General features: G+C 42.9%; 2 protein-coding genes across 4 annotated transcripts in view; both read right to left on the bottom strand.

The window, feature by feature from the left end:
- nfatc2a (nuclear factor of activated T cells 2a) overlaps positions 1-5279 on the bottom strand; it is a 28378-nt gene extending 23099 nt beyond the window's left edge. Inside the window, exons 1-3 of one of the 3 annotated variants that reach the window (XM_061058061.1) lie at positions 4761-5279; positions 1999-2917; positions 1726-1894 (exon numbers count right to left, since the gene is read on the bottom strand). In XM_061058061.1, the coding sequence (XP_060914044.1) occupies positions 1726-1894; positions 1999-2917; positions 4761-4818 (1146 nt within the window). In that variant the 5' untranslated portion in view covers positions 4819-5279. Of the gene's footprint in view, positions 1-1725; positions 1895-1998; positions 2918-3247; positions 3672-4760 lie in introns of those variants that run through there. The other 2 variants (XM_061058059.1, XM_061058060.1) reach the window with 2 other exon arrangements.
- Positions 5280-16232: 10953 nt separating this feature from the next.
- Positions 16233-19166, bottom strand: part of LOC132990050 (probable phospholipid-transporting ATPase IIA) — a 35819-nt gene continuing 32885 nt past the window's right edge. Inside the window, exon 28 of the mRNA XM_061058079.1 lies at positions 16233-17994. Coding sequence (XP_060914062.1) covers positions 17858-17994 — 137 coding nt within the window. The 3' untranslated portion in view covers positions 16233-17857. The remainder of the gene's footprint in view (positions 17995-19166) is intronic.

Below are 19166 nucleotides of genomic sequence, written 5' to 3'. Positions count from 1 at the left end.
CCCGGCTGTGGTTTTCAGACGTTAGAACTAACTTCACAGAGATAGTCAGTCTTTCCACTGATGGTCCCTTCTGCGTTGGGGGTCAAATGGAGGCATCAATATCAATTTCAGTCTGCCCTCGTAACCAGCTAAAAAAAACTCCTCACAAGAGCTTAAGAGCCCAAGAGGTCCAGTATGTTTGACTTTAATCCTGTTTAAGGCCACAGATACCAGGATCAGAGGTACCCTGATACAGACACCAGGATCAGAGGTACCCTGATACAGACACCAGGATCAGAGGTACCCTGATACAGACACCAGGATCAGAGGTACCCTGATACAGATACCAGGATCAGAGGTACCCTGATACAGACACCAGGATCAGAGGTACCCTGATACAGATACCAGGATCAGAGGTACCCTGATACAGACACCAGGATCAGAGGTACCCTGATACAGATACCAGGATCAGAGGTACCCTGATACAGATACCAGGATCAGAGGTACCCTGATTCAGATACCAGGATCAGAGGTACCCTGATACAGATACCAGGATCAGAGGTACCCTGATACAGATATCAGGATCAGAGGTACCCTGATTCAGATACCAGGATCAGAGGTACCCTGATACAGACACCAGGATCAGAGGTACCCTGATACAGATATCAGAGGTACCCTGATACAGACACCAGGATCAGAGGTACCCTGATACAGATATCAGAGGTACCCTGATACAGACACCAGTATCAGAGGTACCTCTGATACAGATACCAGGATCAGAGGTACCCTGATACAGATATCAGAGGTACCCTGATACAGACACCAGTATCAGAGGTACCTCTGATACAGATACCAGGATCAGAGGTACCCTGATACAGACACCAGGATCAGAGGTACCCTGATACAGATACCAGGATCAGAGGTACCCTGATACAGACACCAGGATCAGAGGTACCCTGATACAGATACTAGGATCAGAGGTACCCTGATACAGACACCAGGATCAGAGGTACCCTGATACAGATATCAGAGGTACCATGATACAGATACCAGTATCAGAGGTACCCTGATACAGATATCAGAGGTGCCCTGATTCAGATACCAGGATCAGAGGTACCCTGATACAGACACCAGGATCAGAGGTACCCTGATACAGATATCAGAGGTACCATGATACAGATACCAGTATCAGAGGTACCCTGATACAGATACCAGGATCAGAGGTACCCTGATACAGATACCAGGATCAGAGGTACACTGATACAGATACCAGGATCAGAGGTACCCTGATACAGACACCAGGATCAGAGGTACACTGATACAGATACCAGGATCAGAGGTACACTGATACAGATACCAGGATCAGAGGTACACTGATACAGATACCAGGATCGGAGGTACCCTGATACAGATATCAGAGGTACCATGATACAGATACCAGGATCAGAGGTACCCTGATACAGATACCAGGATCAGAGGTACCCTGATACAGTCAAATAAATAGGAAATTGTTTGTCTTCTCCAAAACAGGAGCCTTCATAGCAATGTTTAAATTATGACTGCAGGCAATGAGTGTTGAAGGGTTGTTAAATGCACATCACATAAGAGCAGGGCAACTAGAGAAAGACACAAAAACGACCTTGAATCCTCAAATTCAGCACCTCAAGTTGTGGTTGATTTTAATTTTTTTAGGTTCTGATTAAAAAATGAGGTTAATGTGTTCTTTAAATCCTTGTTTGGCCGTACCTGTACGACAGGATGTCCACCTGTGGGGGCTTTGACCGCCCCCCTGCTCCCCTCTGTCTCATAGTGAGCTCTGTGATGCGGCTTCGGCTGGACCTCGATGTGGAGTTCATACTGGTCTGTGCGACGCGGCATCGGCCACTCGAGCGGGGGGAGAGACGCCACAGGGATGCTGCAGGACATGAGGGGACACAGAAGAAGAAATGACATCATTAAGTTATGCTCATCACTGTGTGTGTGGGGTCATTACCGGACTTGGCCTTCCTGCTTGTTTACCTGCAGATGCTGGAAATCGGCTTGGACCAGATTTGGGGGATGACAAAGAAGGGCTCTGCTGGTTTGTTTTTGATGTCCTGGTCACATGACACCAGGTAGTTCCCCTCGACGTGGTTCTCCGGGTACAGAGTGTAAACTTGGTTGGACGTCTTGACTATCTTAGTGGGCACCAGGCTGGGCTGGGCGAAACCGTTCATGGCATCGCTCAGGCTGCTGTGTGAATAGTGGGCGCCGATGTTGTGGTCGTCATGGCCGCTGTGAGGGGAGGGGCTGCGGGAGCGGTGCCCAGCAGGGGCCAGGCCGGGGTTCCTGTACATGTCGTAGGTGCGTTTCCCCTGCGGAGAGGTGGAGCGAGAGCCCGGTCTGGGGGAGGGAGAGCGGGGACCCTGCAGGCAGCCGTCCTCGGCTAGGCTGGTGCGAGGGGACGTTCCTGGGGAGGTGCGGGGCGAGCCAGTGTGGATGTTCTGGAGTCGGGGGCAGAGGTCGCCGGGGTTCTGCCCGCTGCTGGGGGACACACAAGGAGAGGCCCAGGGGGAGAAGTTCTCAGAGTGCCAGCTGGTGGAGGAGTTGCTGCTGGCGGGGCTCAGGCACTGCGGCTCGCGGTAGGAGAGGCTATCATGGCCGGGCACGGTGAGGGTGGGTCTGGGGCTGATGTTCAGGTGCTGGTTCTGCAGGGAGTCCCGACCATGGCTGTAGTGCTCGCGAGAGGGGGTGATCTCGATTCGCGGGCTCAGGGCCAGGCCTGCAGGGCGGGTACTGTCCAGGTAGCTCCTGGCCTGGTACCCTGATAGAACCTCTGTGCTGTGGTCGCCGTAGGAGGGGCTGCAGGACTTGATGCCGTACGGGGAGGCCTCCTCAAGAGGGAACGCCTGCTCAGACTCAGGACTGAGGACTTTGTGGGATGCAAGGTTTGGATCATCTGCATGAAGAAGATTACAAAATCAGCTCAAGTTGCCATTTAATAGTTACTGCTGTCATGAATTAATATACACCAACAACTTCACAGGGAATTCAAAACACACAGTTTAAACAACACATCTTTGTGCATAAAAAAAAGCTTCTTCATGTTGACATTTTTCCCTCTCATGGCGAATAATTCATCAAGCAGCCTGTCAATTTACTTCCTGTTTTACCTATCCATTCGCATGAATAAACACTGCAGGTCAGATAATAATCTTGAGCCTACAAATAAACCCAGAGAGGATGAGAGAGGAGTCAACCAAACGTGCCAGAACGCACTCGGACAAACCTTGATTCCCTCCTGAAAAGTCGCTGCAAGGTGGCTCATACTCAAACAAGTACTCAAACTCCAAATCGTCATCGGGACAGTTGACTCGACTGAGCTCTTCCTTCAGGTCTTTCTCGTCGTAAAAAGAGGTCATCTGTCTTAAGTGTGTGTTCTCTCCTCAGAGCTCAGGTGAAGCGACGGGGGGGAACGCGGCGGGTCAGGTGCTGCTGCGGCGGCGCTGATGTGGATTTTGGGTAAACCTGCTGCTCGAGTGTCAGATGATGCATTGGTGAGCTTGCAGGAGGTGAAGCGCACCGAGTTTCCTGTTTGAGCGCGCTCGTAGTTTATTTTCAGAGGAAGGCGGGTCTAATTTCACTCTGAATGCAGACTACTTTTTTTTGGAGGTTTATCTCTGAGTCTGATCACGCCTCCGCTGCTCGCTGATGTGTCGAAGATTACAATTTAAAAAAAGAAAAGAAAAGAAAGTGCAGCTTGGTGTTGATGAATTACTGCCCCGCTCAGACAGATTACGAGTACCTTTGACAGTGTGTGTGCAGCCTGATGCTGCCCCCGGGTGTCTGACACGTCGCAGTGACACAGCAGGGTGCTGACCTTCATAAATCTGTTCAACAACTGACAACACGTCTGCGTAAAAAACAAAAAAAAAGCCGATCAATCAGGCTCGTGTGTATAGTAATACATGTCAGAGTGGTCAGAAATGAATCAAAAATGAAACACTTCGAATGAGGTTTCATGTACATTGGGGCTCGTTAACAGTGCGTAAAAATACGCACAGGTCGGGACTCCTGAGGGAATCCCCAGATTCACGAGCGACGCCGCTCAGATCCAGTGGGGCGTTCCTCCCACCCACTCGGTCCAACACTGAATGCTCACTCAGCAAATCATACACACCGTGTACCCCGATTAAAAAACATTCAGTTATATGATTTGTCTGGTTGTGTGCCATGCCTGTTATGCCTGTTATAAGCGACTATTATATCTTCTTTTTTTTTTTTTTTTATAATTTTGACGTTAAAAGTTATGGAAAAAGAAACGCACCATATGACAAAATTAAAAATATAAAACATACGAGGGATTATTCAAGCTGTCAATCATGATGAAGCTTTTTGAGTGTTTGGGAACAATGTACAGTGTGCCATGTTTTAATGAGACTAATTAGGGAAACATGAGTGGATATCTAGTCACACCCACTACACAGAACACAGACGATTTAAAAATATGTAAACACGCTGATGCCATCTATTTCAGATCTACATCATGTCACAACCTAAAATAACTTGTAACTGCCAGGAATACTTTTAGTGTTGGTTTCATCGTCAGTAGGTGTTTGTCTGTGATGCTGATCAACCAAAGCGCGTCAGTGTGTCTGCCTCCACACATCAACATCCGAACATTGTTAATGACACATGATAATACAGCTCAAATCACAGCAGACTTTACGGCTAAAACCACTCGTATCATTAAAAAAATCAAATGTTTTGATTACCAGATAATCACAACACTTCAGCAGTACCTTGATCCATGGACCTCATGGTGTGGTACTGTGCCAGCCTCCAAGCCTCTCTGAACATCTGGAGAGGGAAAGAAAAGTCGAAAAAAGACAGAAAAATAAAAAAAATAAGTTCCGGTAATGACCGTGGAAGAAGAAGCTCTCCTCGGTTTAAACTGTTAAAAGAAGACGAAACTGGATTTTAAAAAATAACCCGTTCAGTCAGTACACGTTTAAAAAACTTCAAGCTGCGATACAGCAGCTGCGCGCAAACTCCGTGTCTGTAACTTGAAAACATGCAGCCGCATCAGCTCCAGCAGCGGATCTGGTATGAAGTCCCTCTTCCTAGAGCTCTATAAGGATTACTTGAGTATCAAGAGCGGCTTCCTTCCCCCGCTCTGGGTGTTTATAATGCTCCAATGCTGTAAAATAACGGGATTCCCTCAGTGTTTCCTCCTGTTTGTGCGCCTTTGCCATGGAAACCTGGAGCCGATCCATGTCGGAGACTCAGGGCTTTCCTGCAAAGCCCCACACTCAGGAATCCATGACGTCTCCGAGTCCTGCGCCAAGGCATTTCTGCGGCTTCTCTCAGACAGTAGCACACAAGAACTTCATTGTGGGGATGAAGAAATTACTGTAGGACGCTGAGGGAGAGGGAGAGAGAGAGAAAGAAGGGGGGGCGAAAATAGTTTAAAGCTGAATTACAGGATCCACTATATGAAATTTACTTAACACTGTTTGCTAGACTGTAAAAGAGTTCGACTTTTCTCCAAATTTGAGAATAATTCGAGACAATATGGCTTTTTAAATGTTTACTTGTCAAGAAAAAAAAAGAGGCAAAGTTCAGATTTGAACATGGAATATAGAGAATCCCATTGTTTCCACTGCGTGAAGCGGCTACTATCTAATATTTCCATTTCCTAATGGAAATCTGCAGCATATTCTGATACTTGAATGGAAAAAAAGGGATGAACACGACTGCGACACAGACTGACCCCCAGACATATTCTCCATTGCAATATAAGTTACATAAGGAAGCATCTAAGGGGAAAAAAGTATGGATGTTTTGGAATGCCAAAAATACAGACTCACTTTTTCATTTCCACATGAATCTTCACAACACTACAACACAAGAAACGTTCAACTTTTGGAGTCTTGAACCTGTACAAAAAGTACTAAAATAAAGTCTCTCTTGTGTAACACTGATGATGATATTAGCCCACAGCATATCTGATGAGCTGTCTCATACTACTTTAAATCCAACACAGACCTCACTGCACTGTTGCCAAACAATCCAGGAGTTAATCTTATGCACTAGTCTGAGTCATGTCTCAGTTTATGTGCCGTCATGTATATTAATAGCTCTCGTCTGTCGAGGTTCACTTTTGATTTCTAAACAGACGATGACTTAAAGAGTCGCAGCTCCTAAAATCATCAAGCAGGACAACTAAACCTGTCACAGGGCTTAAAGGGGAGAAGCTGCTTTCCTGTCACAAGTATTCATCGAGGAGTGTTCAGGTGTTTGGGACACACAGAAGGCTGAAATTGAGCCTACATATATTTGCTTAAGTACTCAAAGGCAGGTGGTTGAAAATGTTGCAAAGCGAGCTGTTCTTAACATAAAACTAGTTCACTCATTGCCCAGGAGAGGAAGCTGTAGAATAAACCATCCAGAAGAGCCAAGTTAAACGATACATTACTGTTTTTATTTGCCATGAATTCAGGCCTGCTCTGCTGCTTTTAGTTCAGTGCTGTGCTTACTTTATAGAGTCCAAAATAAAGAGTGAAAAAAAGAGAAAATACACAGATGTATGTTTGGATTTAGCACATCACACCATTTGAATTTATTCCAAATGGTGAATAGAGTTTCCAAATGTCCACAGTGTGTTTGTCATTGCCAAAGTTCAAAGACAAAAATGAATCTTGAAGTAAGACTCATGAGGTAAAGGTACGAAGGAGAGTAATTACTCAGATTAGGACAAGTCACAAAAATAAAGAATCCTTAAGAACAGGGTCAAACCTAGATCAGGATTTTTAACAGGACGGTAATCCCAATGCTGCTAAGTTTAAGTACAAATAAACACAAAGTCAACATGGGAGAGGTTGGTGTAAAAGGTAAACAAACTGATGAGCTGAAGCGGGATTGTTGAACGTTTAGCGACGGTGAGGAGGTGCTACTTGCATTGAAGGCGGGACAGGTGGGATAGTTGGGCCTGAAAAGACAAACAGAAGACTGAATATTAAAAACCATGTCATCAATGTCCTCTTATAAACATGTGTGGAACACGTTGAATGATACGAACACGTTTTTAATGGATGAAGAGATTCAAACCAGTCTCTTATCCTTCATATGAAGCTAGTGCCTGGAAGCTAGAGGTGGTTAGCTTAGCGGGCTAGCTTAAAATAATGACATGTTGGGAAGGCTCTGTCTTAAGGACGACCAGCACATCCATACTTATGTATTCACTAGTTAAACTTTTGTTTATGTCGATTTCACTTTCTATGGTCTTTGAAAGCAGATTTTTCCAACCACATGATGAGCTAAGCTAAGATAACATGCTGCTTTCTATAGCTTCGTTATTTCCTATCGTTATCCATCCTCAATGCCAAAAAAGTAAATATTCATTTTGTAAAATGTCTACTGTTACATAGGAGTAGCAGCATACTGTGTATACATATTAAGTTGTGGCTTGGTGAGGCTTTTCTTTGCTTTGTTATTCCATGGATTGTCTAATTGATGATCCCAATTTGTTGGTTTCAGACTCACAGCACATTGGAGCTTTGTTATGCTTTAAATCGAGGTGTTTTCTGAATCCAGATGTACAGGAACATCAGTGCAGTGTGCACACTCACAGAGCCCCAAAGAGAGTTTAGTCCACTCAGATTGTAAAGATTAAACAGAAACACCTACAATAAGAACAAATACTGTACATTGAAACTTAAAGGCCTTTTGTACAATGTGATATTCCTGTATAGGTAACGTGATTATCTAACAGAATTAGCCAACTTCAGCTTGATCTAAAATAAGAAAATATGGCTGACTATTCATTTTGAAATGTTTAAACATAGTCTGTGGTGTTTTCTGTGTAGTTGTTGTTGCCGCCATGACAGAGCACTATTCCAGTGGTGAAGTTCTTTTGTGAAATGTCCTAAAAATGTTGTTGAAAGCTGCTGTTTTCTGTCAGATATAAACGACCCTGCCCGTCGAAATAAATACAAAAAGACTAAAATATCACCAGGAATTCACCATGAAAGACGCAGATCGGGTTTCTCTCTACGCCCCCAACTGTGACAAACAACTTTCAGCAATTTGACACAAATCTGAAAAAACAAACAAACTGAGAAACAATATGTTTTCTGTCAGTCTGAAGTGAAACGTCTCGACTATTTTTGATGTTTAAAGCTGTCTGCATGGCCTCGTCGACTGCTCAGTGCTTCAATCAGACATGTCAGACTCAAGGCCATTCATAGGAAAATGTGTGTACCAGAAGAAGGAGGGGGTTGATCAGAGGCTCTGTTTCGGATTGAGACATGGATTAGTCTGAGTGAAGGGATCCTGTCCTGGACTTCTGGTTGAACAAGGTGGCTCCATTTGTGTTTTTTAGGGGTTACCATCCAGCAGGAGCCTCGTCTTCCACGTGTAAATTCCTCCACTGTTACGGAACTCTTATGCAACCCCGAATTATGAATGAGTTAATGAATACGGCACACGCTTGAGAAAGGAAAAAGGAAAACCCGCCTGTGTCCAGACGGCCGACTTTGCACTTCCGTCTCGCTCTCTCTTTTTTTTCTCTCCTTCCCCACATTTTCCGAGTTCATGCAGTATTTTCCATCACTGTAAAAACAGCTCATTGAGGTAGAGTTGTCTGGGTTAGAGCATTGCCCTGTTTCGAGTTTTCCAAGTGTACCATGTGTGGTTGAGCTTTTAAACCCGAGCAGTGGAACTTCAATATGGAAATGGTTAATTGTGTCATGTCTCATGGAAAACTTTGTAAGGAAATTCAGGGGGCAAAGGGAGGCCTGGACGTTGGCCTCAATGTGGACCATTAGCTCCATTCTAATATATGCCAGGTACATGTAACCACCTCCCCTCTTTAACTCTGATTTAGTTTGTCACAACTAGGCCACTTATTCTTTCAAGCAGTACAAATTAGAAGTTAACCCAGAAAATCATTTGTATGTATTTGCTTTACATAAAGTTATAGGGAAATTCTCCATTCCTTGCCCAGAGCCAGATGATGAGGTTGTACTCCAAAAATTAACCAGCTCCAACCATCATGGCTAAATTATTTAGCCAATATAGAGACACCAAAAGCTGCAGTACCTTAAGCGGGCCACTTGAGGCTGGTGACAAAAGCGAGTCAATCCCCAATAGGCTGCATATTAAAACGGCTAATTTAACAGCAGATTTAATAACCCTTACAGCCCGGTACAGACAAAGCACTTAGCCTTCAGTGAACCTGGTGGCGCTGCTCTTATTTTAAAACAATTTGAGCACTTTTATCCCTTATGGACACTTTAGAAATATTATTTTTAACCACCCAATACCTGACTGTGACTGTTTTATTTGATTTTAATCGCTGACTTATCGTTGTAGTAATTTCAAGCTTTTTAAATTATTTTAGTCTATATTTTATTGTTCTTATTGCTCTTTTATTGATTTTATTTTCTGTAGTAGCTTTATCTCATTTCTCGTTGTTTATCATTTATGTATGTTTTCTCGGCATCATTGTAAACGAGGGTCGCCCTCAATGATCTCTCCGAGAACTTTAAATAAAGGTTGATGATGATTTAGAGTCTTTGAAAATGACACTTCAGCTAGTTAAGCAAACTTTCCTTTAAAGGCTTTATACACGAAATCTAAATGACTGTCTACAATGGGTGTAACACCCGAGTCCCACTGTCTGTGATGTTTTCAGAGTTTTCAGAGTCCTATCTTCACTTTGTTTACATCGCCCGGACGGCCGGCTGACTCCTCCCCTCGTGTATAAAAGTTGTTTAATTGAGGGACTAGAGAAAAGAAGAATAACATACTGTACTCACTGCTTAACTGTGTTTCTAGATCACGCTCATTTCAGGTAAATTTACATGCAGTGTGAAGATACGAGCAGAATAAAGATCGCTAGCATTAGCATGCTAACACAAAAATGCACCGCGAGTTGTTTTGGTTTCATGCTGGTGCTCAAGGGCGACATCTGCTGGATCAAAATAATTTGCATATAAAGCCTTTAAGCAAACTTTCTTTTAAGTAAGTCTATTATTGTTTGTAAAGGGGATGGTATTAAATCCAAAGCATAAATATTCTTATGGTTTTTGAAGGTGTATTCTGAATGAATTTGTGAATGCAGGTCGACATTATTCTTTGTCTGTGTGGGTTAGGATTTGGTGGCAAATGATTCTCCCTACAGGGGATAAATAGACTGTCGATCATAATGTAACATACTGTATGGCTGATGTGTACTTTTGACAAGAGATGTTTATTTAACAAGTTCAAACATGTTTAGAGGAGGAGGACTTTCATCCGAACAGCAGAGTGGTTTAAAAATATGTTTTAAAGGAGAGTGACTCATGGATTAAGGATTGTCTGCTAACTATTTTTAGAATAATTATAACCTAACATGTTAAAAAGCAGGTTTTTAATCATCATTAGCTGTTAGACCAGGAACACTGAGGTTGTTCAGAACACTATACTGACAGGGTTTCAGACTGGGTGCAGTGCTGGCATGTCATTGTGCAATAAGGAATCTTATTTCCTTCCTGCCACAACTTGAGAGCCCTGGAAAACATTTCCCTTCTTTTTCCGAATTGTATGAATGAACTAATATGTTCCACCAACATGGAAACTATATACATCCACAGCGGGTGAAAACCCTCCTCGTTATGTAACAGGATTGTGATCGATATTCGAGTGTTTGTAGAGAGAATTCAAGCAGTGGAAAAGTGGCCGACAAGCTCGTGGATTTTTCCCCTTTTTGAGCGCAGCATTATGAAATCAGATGAAACAATATCAACCCCCCTGCTCGTCCGCACTATTTCTGTGTTGTCCAGGTTTCCAATCCCATCCAACAGGATTTCATAACTTTAACATCCCTCTGTATCTCTCACCACCACAGTATGGATGAAGAAGTCAATACTTGGTCGTCAAAACAAAGTGAGAGAAACCTATTTCGGCTGAAAGGAAAAACTCACTCCTCCCATTGTAAAACCATTAATTCAACTGACTACAAGCCTCAACCATCAGAATGAATCACTCCTTTGACCAGCTGATAAATGAATTTAATCCGGTGCATCTTAAAGTGAGGTGGGTGGTTTGGTTCGATTGTTTGGGGAGGCATTAACCAGTGTCTTCAGAGATCGCAGGGAGAGGCAGGGAAACACATCTGCAGCTCTTCTTTAACACAGCCGTGGGTGCTAAAACAAATCAAAGCATTCCTCACACACACACACAGCTATAAATAGTGCCAGAGGAGGGTGTGTGTGTTCATGCCCTGCAATGTTTCTTTGAGCGGGCCTGTCATTGCCACAATCCAGTGTTTACACAGAGCACAATCTTTGTGCAGTCAACAATTCATAGCTTGTTTATTAGTTGACGTCACTCCAAATCATCCATCAAGGGTTTCTGTTACAAAAAAACAAACTGTAGTTAAAGATGGACGTTTTAATGTGGCATTCAATCGTACTTTTAGGGGGAAATTTCATTATTGTAAATACGTTTATTAGCGAAGGTGGAAAGTACTGAAGTACAAATGTTGGTGAGGACAGCGTGCTGCTATGGTAGAAACAAAGGCGTTGGGGCACTGGTGGCGCAGTGGTTAGTGCGTGCGCCCCATGTATGGAGGCTATAGTCCTCAAGACTGGCAGCCCGGGTTAGAGTCCGGCCTGTGGCTCCTTTCCCGCATGTTATTCCCGACTCTCTCTCTCTCCCTGATTTCCAACTCTATCCACTGTCCTATCTCTACATTAAAAGCAAAAAAGCCCAAAAAAAATCTTAAAAAAGAAGAAAAAAGGCGTTACAGGGGCGAGACAGGATCGGTGGAAACAGCGGGGAAGAACAGCGCTGTGTGTGTGCATGTCTGTCTGTGTGTGTGTATGTGGAGCTCCTGCTGTGCCGTGCTCTCTCACACTTCCACAACGCCATAAGGCGATTTGAATTTACAGACTTAGACATCAATATTACCCTGTTGCAGAATCAATATGAACGTCTTAAACGTAATGATGGCGGAAGTTTAAAACAGCTGTTGCACTTTGACATGGGCAATCGAGACATATTACCTGTTAGACGAGGGGGGTTAGCTTGACAGTTAAAAGATGGCAGCGTGTTTGTTATTTTTTGCTAGAGAAAACTAATTACAAGAGACACCCCTCTTTGTCAACAGGGGTCGCCAAATTAAACCCAGAATAGAAATCCCCTGTGCCTTGTTACTTAAGCTTAATAACCTTTAGCTATCATGGGCTGCCTTCCCATCAAGAACTCTGATTATAGCCGTAGTAGATGGAACAATAACAGTGATTCAGTCCGTGCTTTACATCAGTGCATATCTCGCACAATAGACGCAATGTGATGAAAAAGTACCAAGAGCACAGTGGAGACCTGGCCTTCATGTAAAGTGTTAAAAACTATAAAGTAAAGTAAATAAAACTATATTTTACCAGGTAAGGCATAGTGTTTTTATTATTTTCTCTGGAGATGGAATTATTTAGGTTTTTCAAATTAGAGTCAAAGTTCAGATATTTTTCACAGTAACAGCTGATAGAAATGTTTCGACTTATTACTATATTTAAAAAAACTCAATCAGTCGTTCTACTTTTTGTGTTTCTGAACATTACAGAGAAAACGTGTATACTTTTGCCCCCTCTGTTTATTAGGCCCTGAACCAATCCGACGTGACCCAGAAGTGCGGGCGCTGTTCAGCTCTCTCTGAGGGAAACTGGCGGCGGCCCAGCGACCTTGCCGATGTGGTCGCTCTTGGCCTGAAGATTGTATTTGGATCCCACACGGTTCCATGCTATCATTTGTATTAACTGCTTCAGTCAGGACCCTTTGACAGCCTGTGGTATACTCTCTAGCGCACTCATGCTCGTCTCTCTCTCTTTCTCTCTATTTGCCTCGTTCCACTGGGAGCAGCGTGTAAGATGTTTCCGAGCTGGAAACAAATTCCAGTCTTGAAGTGCCAAAGATAAAAATGCATCGACCTTGTGGTGATTAGCCGGGATTTTGTTGCGCAACAGCCGTGAGCGACTCCTTGTTAAAGCCTGAAAATCCTAACCTTGTAAAAATGCAAAGTAAATTTCAAAATAAACTCAGACTTTGATTGGATTGTGGATTTGGCAGTGGACCAGTGGGGCCTCCGTAAGCTGGCTTTCAGTGAAGGGAGAAAAAAGAGGAAAGACCACGGATGTTAAGGCTAGCAGGAAGCTCTGTTGATTCTGGGGTGGAATTTCACTTTTCATGGGACTGATTAACCCAAATGGTTTCTTTTAATGGTTTCACTTACGCATGTGGGCAATGGAACAAGTAAAAAAAAAAGTTGGACATCCACTGTTGTTTTAATATGAACATGCAGCACGGAGGACCTTTACTACGTGGTCATATAAGAGGGGGAAGACGATTTTATAACTGAGAATAAAGACAGAAAATCTTCAATAGTTAAATACTTTGAAAATAAAAAACCCGGCACACTACTCCTGCTAAGCATCTCCAATTTAATAGAAAAAAATACCAATGTCTCGGTCCCTCTGAACCTTTGTCAGGCGTGTACACTCTCAGTGGCGGTTCTAGGGTCTGTTGGCGCCCTAGGCAAAAATTCATTGGGTGCCCTCCAACCAGCGTTAATTAATATTTTCGTCTTTCCTTTTTCACTCCCAAACAGAGAATTCCTCTTCGTTTTCCTTTATTGACAAAAAAAGAAAATGTTTTTATGCACTTTAGGGGCGCCGGTGGCCTAGTGGTTGGTGTCGAGCCCCGTGATCAGCGAGGCTGCTTTACTTAAGGTGGCGGGTCCAGGTTCAAATCCATCCTGGATTCCTTTTCCATGGTGTTCCCAACTCTCTCTCTCCCCGATCTCTGACTCTGTCCACTGAACTGTCTCTACAATAAAGGCTTAAAAATCTGAAAGACATCACAACTTTGACGACGAAGAAATTCAACAAAATTGGGTGCCTATGGGGTGCTGGTTGCGCAGTTGATAGTGCGCCGCGCCCCATGTATGGAGGTTATAGTCCTCCAAACAGGCGGCCCAGGCTCAAATCCCACCTGTGGCTCCTTTCCCACATGTCATTCCCCACTCTCTCTCTCTCCTTGATTTCCAACTCTATCCACTGTTCTACCTCTCCATTAAAGGCACAAAAAGCCCAAAAATAAATCTTGAAAATTGGGTTCCTATGACTTGACCAGATTTAGAACATTTTTATTTTTACTAGTGTTGCATAGAAGTTTAAAATTCAGGTATTGTTTATAACTCTAGTCCAATTAAGAAACATCTCTGGGTCGAAATGTCACATAGACGTTTATCACTTTTATGGATAATAAACCACTTTCCTTCAAAAACAAACTTTAAAACAGAGAAAAGTGGTGAAAGTCTCTCCTTTAATGTTTGACTTTTTCTCTGTATAGTTTGGAGTATCAGTGTGTGTCTGTGGGTTACCTGAGACTTTTACATTGTGCCCATGTGAAGGAGAGTGAAACACAGCAGCAGCAGCGGCTCCAGGCTTCAGGGACTCCCTCCTCTGGTGAAAGCGTGCCAAACACCCCGACTCCTCCTCCTCCTCCTCCTCCTCCTCCTCCTCCTGCACAGCATGTCCTGTGTAACTCACACCTCATCAGAAACAGAACTGACGTGGAACACAACCAAAACAACCAGAATTGTTTTTGCATGCAAATTGTTGAGGAAAGCTTCGGTGCAGATTCACTTTCCGTGTACGAGGGATGCCCTGGGAAAAGGAAAAGAATTGTTTTATTCACAAAAATCTGCTCTTTCTTTTTCCTCCCCTCCTTACTATTCTCGTCTTAGGCAACAATTTGGGATACCCTCAGTTTTAATTCCATTCTGCCCACTAAGCCATCAAAGGCCACATTAAGCCCAGCTGCTTCCAATTCTATAGTTCATGAGAGGGTCATTAAACCACATTAAGCTGCATTATTGCTTCTGGTGGCTTTGTGTCACAATTTTCACTCATAAAACCTCCAATGTCTTCAAAGTCTTTCAGATCGTTGCAAAATCTCTTAAAAATGGATTTCCTTAGTTACTTATTGCCTTTCAAACTCAAAAGAACATCCCAACAACATTTTCAATCCTTATAAAAACATTTTCTTAAACGTTTAATCTGGAGCTGGAAAAACTCCTTTGCGTCATGTTTGTTAAAAACTATGGGGCCCAGCTTTTTAGGAAACATTTCTGAAACCTCCAAAAAATCAAAAACAAAGAAGCTGTATTTGAAACCAGCACTACGTTTTTGACTTGGGGGGTCTGCTCGGTGGTACAGTGGTCTGTCAGCGAGGAGGTTCCTGGTTCCAATCCCCCGTTGGAGAGGAGCCTTTATGAGTGGAGTTTTCATGTTCTCTCCGGGTTCTCCTTCTTCCTCCCACAGTCCAAAGACATGCTCGTTAGGTTAACTGGTGACTCTAAATTGTATGTAGGTGTGAATGTGAGTGTGTCTGTATGGCAGCCCTGTGATTGACAGGTGAACAGTCCAGGTAGTACCCCGCCAAATGCTGGGATCAGCTCCAGCCCCTTCGACCCCGAACGGGATAACGGTATAGATAATGGATGGATGAGGACTTGGGGCTGTGGGTAAAGACGAGGAACACAAGCGGGAAAGTCTCAGGTGACAGAATAAAACAATCTATCTTTCCTGAATGTTCATTTGGTCGTCTAACCATTTTAAATCATCACATAGAATAAAGGTTAGCAAAACTTTGGGATACTTACAGCATGTTTTAAAAAATGATACAATCACTGTTTGTTTAGTGATCGATTTTGAAAAGAGAAAAAAAAAAAACTTACTTCATGAGACAGGTGCATAGGAAAGGGATTAATCCATCAAACCTCTACACACAATCTCACTAATACATTGTGCAATATATATATATCTTTTTTAAAGATTTATTTGGGGATTTTTATGCCTCTAGTTGGAGACAGGACAGTGGACAGAGCAGGAAAATCAGGAGAGAGAGAGAGAGTGGGGAATGACACGCAGGAAAGGAGCCACACCGGGGAGGACCACCGCCTCCGTACAAGGGGCGCACACACCACCCACCAGGCCACCGGCGCCCCATTGTGTGATATATTTATGCAATTAAGACAGTGGATAGGATTTCGCTCGCTGTTTTTGATGATTGAAAACAAGAAATTAAACAGTATTGGCTGTCTACAACTTGTTTTTCAGTTGCCATGGTAACAAAAGTTATGAATATTGTTTGATCATTACCAGCCATCATATCCAAGTGAGAAAAAAAAATAATGTGGTGGAGGTCTACATGGAAATGAGTGTCACAAGTAAAGAAAGCATGAGATTTATTCATCATCACAACATTGACATCAACACAGCTCTCCCTTTTTTTATGTTTCCGCTCATTTGAGTGTGATTAAATAAACCGTTAAATAAAACATGTTAATAAATTAAACAAACAGGTTATTTACAAGCAACCAAACCATTTTAGCATAATTTTTATTCTTTTGACAACATAAAAATATAAATAATCAGTTGTACAAAAAGAAAAAGTCTGTGCAAATAGCTCACTGAATTCAGTTTGGATTGAGATTTCAGTTTAAAAAAAAAAGATGATTTATGGCACCCTGGTCGCTCATTTTGACACATTTTAGATCCGAGACAAAAGTGACATTTTGCCTGAAAGGATTTGAAGTGTGCGACTGTGATCGTGTTATTCTGTTAGCTGCGGATTATTTACAGTCTCTTCTTCACCTTCAGACCACAGGTGGAATGAAAAGTGAGGAGTGTGGTGTTTTCTGTTCTCTCTCAGTGCGCAGTATTAGTAATACTTATTGACAATATTCACATTGTATTAGACGAAGCAGAGGTGATTTGTTCCCTTTTTTTTCTGTCACAGCTGAACTGTAGAGGTTAGCAGAAGTGAGGGGGGGGGGGGCCCTGGATTAGACGACAGGACTGGAGTCAGTGGGGTATTTTCAGTTATGGCTTTAGGTCACTGTTACAGTGAGTCATCATGCAACGCTGAAGAGCGGGCCGGCCGGCGCTGGGCCCCGCTGAGGAGCCACAAGAGAGGCTGCAAAAAATCCTCCTGCGGACAAAACAGCTACAAATAACTGACTCTCCTCCGCGGCTGTTGTGACCGCGCTCCACAAACACTAACAACTCAAAGGGGTCCGTGTACAAAGAGACAAATGACAGATTTAACATCAGACATCACGGGTCATGCTAAAATAAACAACTGCTCCACCTCGCCGTGACGCACCGACAAATACACAAACTTGCAGACGTGTTGTTTTATGCAAAGTCTAGCCGGTGAACTTTTTTTTTTTTTTTAAACCGTGTATTTCTCAAACTGCTTTTTTAGAAGTCACTGTTTAAGGAGAGCGTGAATCAACTCCGTCAAGATCAGTGTTTAACAATAGAGTCAGCTTGAAGGTGGAACTAGGATGAGAGGAAATCAGCTCCACCACCAAAGACACATTCATAGGACTGAAACATTTTTCCCTTCACTTTCCTTGATGTGACTTTCGACATTGTAAAACAAACTTCACCTGCATCATTTACTGATTTGATGCCTCCACATATTCCCAACAGGCTAAACAGATTTTTATAATTCTGCGCTGAAAGCTGGCAATCATACGTTTGGTTGAACTGATTCAACCTTCAATTCACTGCAGTCGTTCTCCACTTACAGAAATGATCAGTCAGCCTTTGCATCAAACATCAGTAGCAAGTTAAAGTGCTTCTCTTTTTTTTTTTTCTCAGTAAACAATCTGTCCCACACAAAACTGTTTGTCTTCAACGTCTCAGAGTCTGATAAATTAAAGGGCATAGATCCACGTCTGACTCTCTGGTAGAAGCGCAGGCTCTGCTGGATGAAGTCAGCCATCTTTGTTTTTTTTTTCCACGCAAGAAAAGGGAAGAGAGACCCGGAGGCTCCTGTCGAGTCTTTAATTGGTCAGCTTGGAGTAGTTAGGAGGGGAGAAGCGTCTGCGGAGGTACTTGAGGATGTAAAGGGGCAGACAGCTCACCAGCGTGATGACGGTCACCTTCCACAGGAACGACACCGTGGTGATGAAGTACACGTCTGCCACAGACCAAAAGAGTCACAGGTCAGAATGAGGTGGGAGGGATACAGACATACACTTCTGAGCATCATTAAAAAATGTATTTCATGCAAAGTTTTTGACAATTAACACTTTCATTGTAATCGTAGGTTTACTGAGATTTGACAAAAATCAGGTCAGGTCACATCTGTATATCTGGAATCGTATTTCAGGGAAGAACGTGCTTTCTAGGTTTCAGTTACCATAATTTGAGGGTTTGAGCGCTGTAAACGGAAAGTATAATGTTGCCGTGGAGACGGAGGAATCTATGGGCTAAACAAAGCTACATGTTTGCCAAAGTATAGTATAGTATATAAGTCCCTGTTTGCAAAAACAGAAATAAAAACAACTACCTCTGGATCTTCAAGAAAACTTAAAATATGAGGATTGTCAGTATCGTTCTTCGGGTATGAGGAGTGTTTGTTTCTGAATGATTTCAAGGTGGATTAATGAGTTTCTTAAAAACATTAGAAAGCACAACTTACTGACTATAAAAACATCGGTAGCATTTCTGTGTTCATGTTTGACTGACTGACTTAAGGCTCCTATAAGAAGCACTACGCTCTGTGTTTGAGAACGCCACTCCTGCTGCAGCGCCAACGATGTACCAAATTAACCGCAAAATCATCTCGCAGTTGTCTCAAAAAACGGGCAAACATCTGAAAGTTTCACCTCAAATTTTATCTTGGCATTTGAAAACCTCTGGCATAGAAAAGTGAGTAAAGTTCATCTTTCAGCGTTGGAACCATTTCAGTCCCTAAAGGAGGAATAAAGAAAAATAAACCTGAGCAAACTGACTTGGAAACTGTCCAACAAAGTGTTTGAACTGTCCATGCATCAGAGGAATAACCTTTAAGTCTATTCCAGTCTGACTTCAAGAAGGAGAAAAAGTTGTCCAAAAGGGTTCACTTGACCACATGCCAGTCATGATCCTCAGTGGTCGAGATTGTAGGCTGAAAATGGAAATCCACGCCTCACATAAAGCTGAAAATAAAGACTGGGAATTCTATCGGTTAGAGTATTGTAGAAGTCGCGCGTCTTAATTTGGCATGACTAAAATTGGCTTCTTTTTTTTCCTGCATGCTCGAGTAAATAGACGTTAAATAGCGTGGAAACATGCAGGCTGTAACAGAGTTGTATAAATGCCAACAAC

The sequence above is a fragment of the Labrus mixtus genome, chromosome 15, assembly GCF_963584025.1.
Source record: "Labrus mixtus chromosome 15, fLabMix1.1, whole genome shotgun sequence".
Lineage (NCBI taxonomy): Eukaryota > Metazoa > Chordata > Actinopteri > Labriformes > Labridae > Labrus > Labrus mixtus.
The sequence above is the reverse complement of the archived record's forward strand: the minus strand, read 5'-3'. Positions and strand labels throughout refer to the sequence as shown.